The sequence below is a fragment of the Culex pipiens genome, chromosome 2 (genome assembly GCF_016801865.2).
Source record: "Culex pipiens pallens isolate TS chromosome 2, TS_CPP_V2, whole genome shotgun sequence".
NCBI lineage: Eukaryota > Metazoa > Arthropoda > Insecta > Diptera > Culicidae > Culex > Culex pipiens.
Genome location: NC_068938.1, coordinates 108286387 through 108291130, shown reverse-complemented (window position 1 = coordinate 108291130; position 4744 = coordinate 108286387). Strand labels below are relative to the sequence as shown.

Sequence of the window (4744 nt, the reverse complement as noted above, 5' to 3'; positions counted from 1 at the left end):
TCAGCAATGTTGGCAGAAAATGTGAGTTTTTCTGATTATTTCAACACACTACTTTTGAAAACTCTATATCTTTTTTGTGACGCACTTTAGCACCATACTGTCTTTGGGAGAGTTGTTCAGTACATTCAGGGCTATACTTCTACGGCGTTAGTTCCATAAAATAATAAAACATGAATTTTGTAAATTAAAAAATGTAAAAAATTCAAGTTTCCCCATAGTAATTTCCGTACAAATTTCATTCGCTTTGCGCCAAACGTGGGCTTAACCAGTCGCTCCCAAATTTTGAGAGGTTGATTGGGACCCTAAAAGAAACCCACAAAATGTGTTGCTGATTGGATTTTTATCATTTTTAATTTTCCCATATAACTAGATTCCACCCTAATGGTCCTGCCAAGACGGGGGTTCAAATATATACATACATACATACTTTAAGGTATTTTCAAAAATAAATGTCAACAATTATTCATTTTTGGTAAGGCTCTGTGAGAATCGGGAACCCTGAAATCGTTTCAATCGAAAAAATTTTAGTTCATTTTTCGATTTAAAAAAAAGACATAAAAAAATTGAAGATAATTGTGTTTTCTGCAAATGCTGAACATACTGATGGAAATGCATGGTGGTTCAAATAATGCTAGATGTTTTTTTAATGAATCATTAAAATGCCATTTTCAATGCATTTTTCAAATGCGCAAATGTTGCGACGGAGCACGTCCCAAATACGGCCGAAGCAATCCCCTCGTACTGCGTCAGTATTAGTGTTTGTTTTCGTTTTGACTGGTGCCCGTGCTGTCGCTTGGCGATCGATCAGAAGTTGAAAACAATCTGAGCAAGCGGGAGCACGGGCGCAGCTAAGAAAGTAGCTGCGAAAAGACACCGTAAATGTAAGTTTATTGTTTATTGTGAACGTTGTTAGCTGTAATTAATTTATAAATAAAATTACAGTTTTGTAGCATGTGGTGAATAAAAGAGTTTTATTTACCCTGCTGACGGAACCGGTGCCCGGTTGAGAAATTCCCGCCTGTCTCAACACTACAAAAATTTACGACAGAGAACGCCGAAGATCGGGAACCTGTGGCCACCGCTAGGAGCTTGAAAAGCGCGGCGGAAGTGGCACTACGTCCCATCCGGAGACGTCCCTTCATTCGGAGCGGGTTGCTGTGGAGTTCGCAGGAGCTGATGCAATGGCGGCTAAAACGGCAACAAAATGGAGTCGGTGAGGCGAAAGTTGCCGAAGGAGGTTGAGACGATGTGACCACCCGTGGCCCATAAATCGAGCCTAAAGAGGTCGGGCACTGGTGGGAGACGGAGGTCAAAAGATCACTTTGGAACGATACGCGCTCATCCACTTCAAGTTGCAGACGTCGTCGGCAGCACCAAAACCAGCGAAGCATCTTCGGGACGCGCTACGATGACGAAGGCGTAAAACTCCGGCTTCGGCTAACCCGAAGTTTTACGGGGGGGAGTGTTGCGACGGAGCACGTCCCAAATACGGCCGAAGCAATCCCCTCGTACTGCGTCAGTATTAGTGTTTGTTTTCGTTTTGACTGGTGCCCGTGCTGTCGCTTGGCGATCGATCAGAAGTTGAAAACAATCTGAGCAAGCGGGAGCACGGGCGCAGCTAAGAAAGTAGCTGCGAAAAGACACCGTAAATGTAAGTTTATTGTTTATTGTGAACGTTGTTAGCTGTAATTAATTTATAAATAAAATTACAGTTTTGTAGCATGTGGTGAATAAAAGAGTTTTATTTACCCTGCTGACGGAACCGGTGCCCGGTTGAGAAATTCCCGCCTGTCTCAACAATTGGGACTTATGTAAACAAAACCATTCGATAGGAATAATCTTTAGTCATAATAGTAATGATAATGCGTACCTTGTATCAATTCGAGATCTGAATGATGACAACTTTCTACCGCAGAAATATTCGATGGGTTTCATTAACACATTGCAATGCACTGCTTCCACTACACCTGGAACATAGTTGAGGCGTATACTTTAGAATTACGTTTTCAGAGTTTTATTACAATAGAAATTTAGGTTTTTGTGAAAGTAGTAGTTTTGTATTTATTTTATTTTTTTCATAGAATTATTTTCGGTACTGAGAATTGGCTAGGACCTAGCCGGCTTTTGTAATTACATTTTTCTTACAGCTAAGAGTAATTACAGAGGATCTTGTGTGTATTTTTTGCATTTATATTTTCTAAGATATTATTGAGCATGGTTTACAATGGCCTAACTTGACTATGAAATACTTGGGTTGACGTTTGAATGAAAATAAAAACTCTACAAAAACGCGATGAAATACCAGGTGTTATATTAAAGAACGGTTTTTTTAATTGAAAAAAATGTATGCAATTGGTAGCGAAACTCTTTATATTCATCCAATTCGGTAAACTTCGACTACCATTTCAAGTCGTTTGTATTTCTTTTTATTGAATATAAGGTTTTTTTTTTATAAAAAGTTGTGACATAGTTGAAGTTTATTAAAGGATTCTCATGGACATTTCAAGTATGTTAAAAATATTATTTTTTTACCGGTAAATATAATTAATATTCAAACAATTAAAGTAATAATTGCACCACAACTTAAATTAACTCTATCCCTGCATAAAGGCCTTTTCATCGTATTCCAGACACGAACCATCAGCTTAAAACAACCTGTTGCCTTGTTGCTCTGCCTGTTTCTTCCAGTCGATAAGTCCGCACTTCGTCGATGTGGGTAAAGAGGGTGCGGTTTGGGTTTGGTTTAGGTTTACCAACACGTTTCGCGATGGCACAAACACCACCAGCCAGTGAGCCGCATTTCAAGCCAAACTTTGACGTTTATTTTATGGCAACCCTCGTACGGATGATCATCGTCTCACACAAACATGTGGCTTAAGTTGATGCTAGACGAGAATCTATAGACTGGAGTGACTGTGTGTGCAAAGTCGCTGGGCGCTTGTCGCTTGCTTTAAAGTTTTTAAAAATTGAGATTTTAACTTGAGTTCTGCGTTTTTCATGTACTTTTGTGGTTGATTTAGATAAGTTTCGTGCTAAAGTTGTTAAAGCGTTTCGAAATGGCCAACAATTCAACGTATTGGTTGGCTTTTGGGCTAGTGTTTATCACCTTCGCCGTACAAATGGGTGTGTATGGCTTGATGATCGAATGATCCTCGATCATTTGAGTGTTCATAACTTTTGAATGCTTGTTCCTGTTTACTCCTTGGAAAGCTAAACATACTTAACATGCTTCATAACAAACAGCATAAAATGAGTGCACAAATGATTCATGATTAATTAAAGATGATTTATTTGCGGGGCATGTTAGGTTATGCTTAAGTGTCTTCGTGAGCCGACTGTAACGAGCATTGATCACGAGAGCTGCGATCGCTATGGGCTTACTTTGCTTGACTCTGTTTATCTCTTTGCAGCTTTCAGTATCAAATGCTGGGAATGTCGATCAGATTCCGATCCAAAATGTGCCGATCCCTTCGACAACAGTACCCTCTCGATTACGGATTGCAGACAGGTTGAATCGAAGGAACATCTACCGGGAGTTAGGGCGACCATGTGTCGTAAAATTAGGCAAAAGGGTAAGAAATTCTTAAATTTACTAAAAATAAGCAACTTAACAATGGTTCTTTTTAGTCCATGGTGAGTGGCGTTACTTCCGCAGCTGTGCCTTCATGGGAGAGCCCGGAATCGAGGGTGATGAGCGGTTCTGTCTGATGCGAAGTGGCACCTACAACATCTTCATGGAGTACTGCACCTGCAACAGCAAGGATGGTTGCAACACTGGAGCGCAATTTGCACCTAAGCTACTCACTGTGGGCTTCCTGGCTGCCGTTGGTTACGTTTTGAGGCGTGCCTTTTAATATCCTCAACTTTCGAAACAATCTTTCACCTATCAATCTCATTCCAATCTTTCAATCAACAGTATCTCTGCTGATCATTCCGCGATCGATGCGCGCTATTAGTGTAAGGTATTTTGCAAGCAATTTTACACGTTAAGAAACCTTTTTAATGTCACGATTCCGTCCTAAAGTGATCTTAAGCATTTTTTAGCAATACGTGCTGTTTCCACACTGGAAACATAAGCAAAAATGCACAAACTCTTTGTAACGTCCATCTAAATGTGTACATAATGTATTCGTAGTGCATTTATTGTAGTGCCTTAAATAAATTGAGAAAATTCCAAAAGTGATGTTTTATATGTCTACCATCAAGCAATCCTGCATCAATATTATTTTTAAAGCAACAAAATCAATGAAATGACAAAATAAACGACTTTTAAGAGAACCGTATTGTAGGTTGCTCAACAAATATTGTATTTTTTCACTCAAATGTTGTGTACATTTTTCTGGAATATAGTATGCGTTTGTTGGACTTTATAGAAGCAGAAATTCACATAAATTTTAACCTGCAGTTCTTCCTGGTTGTAATTCAACAGTTCAAAAATAAGTGAGTATCATCTTTAAATACTTTATGAAGAATAATTCTAGATTACTTTTTCAAAACCACCAATGCGCCATGGGTTTCCTATGTACATAGGACCTTTTGAAAAAGTAAGTAAGCGAGAATTAACTAACTACCGTCAATTCCAACCTAAATATTAAAAAAGATGATGTTTCGAGAGGTAATTTTTGGCCAAAAACATACCTCAAACTTAGACAGCTGCCAAAATGATAGAATTTGTTCTAGGAACGAGTTTTTTTCAGCCAAGTCATCTTAAGATGTTCCCTACGCAACCTTTTTTTTAATAGAA

General features: G+C 38.8%; 1 protein-coding gene across 1 annotated transcript; it reads left to right on the top strand.

Annotated features, from left to right (window-relative positions):
• The first annotated feature begins 2886 nt into the window (after nt 1-2886).
• On the top strand, nt 2887-4179 carry LOC120429763 (uncharacterized). Its single transcript, XM_039594816.2, has 3 exons — nt 2887-3123; nt 3411-3572; nt 3628-4179. The coding sequence occupies exons 1-3, from the start codon at nt 3057-3059 to the stop codon at nt 3852-3854; spliced, it is 456 nt and encodes a 151-aa protein (XP_039450750.1). The 5' UTR covers nt 2887-3056; the 3' UTR covers nt 3855-4179.
• Nucleotides 4180-4744: the final 565 nt, after the last annotated feature.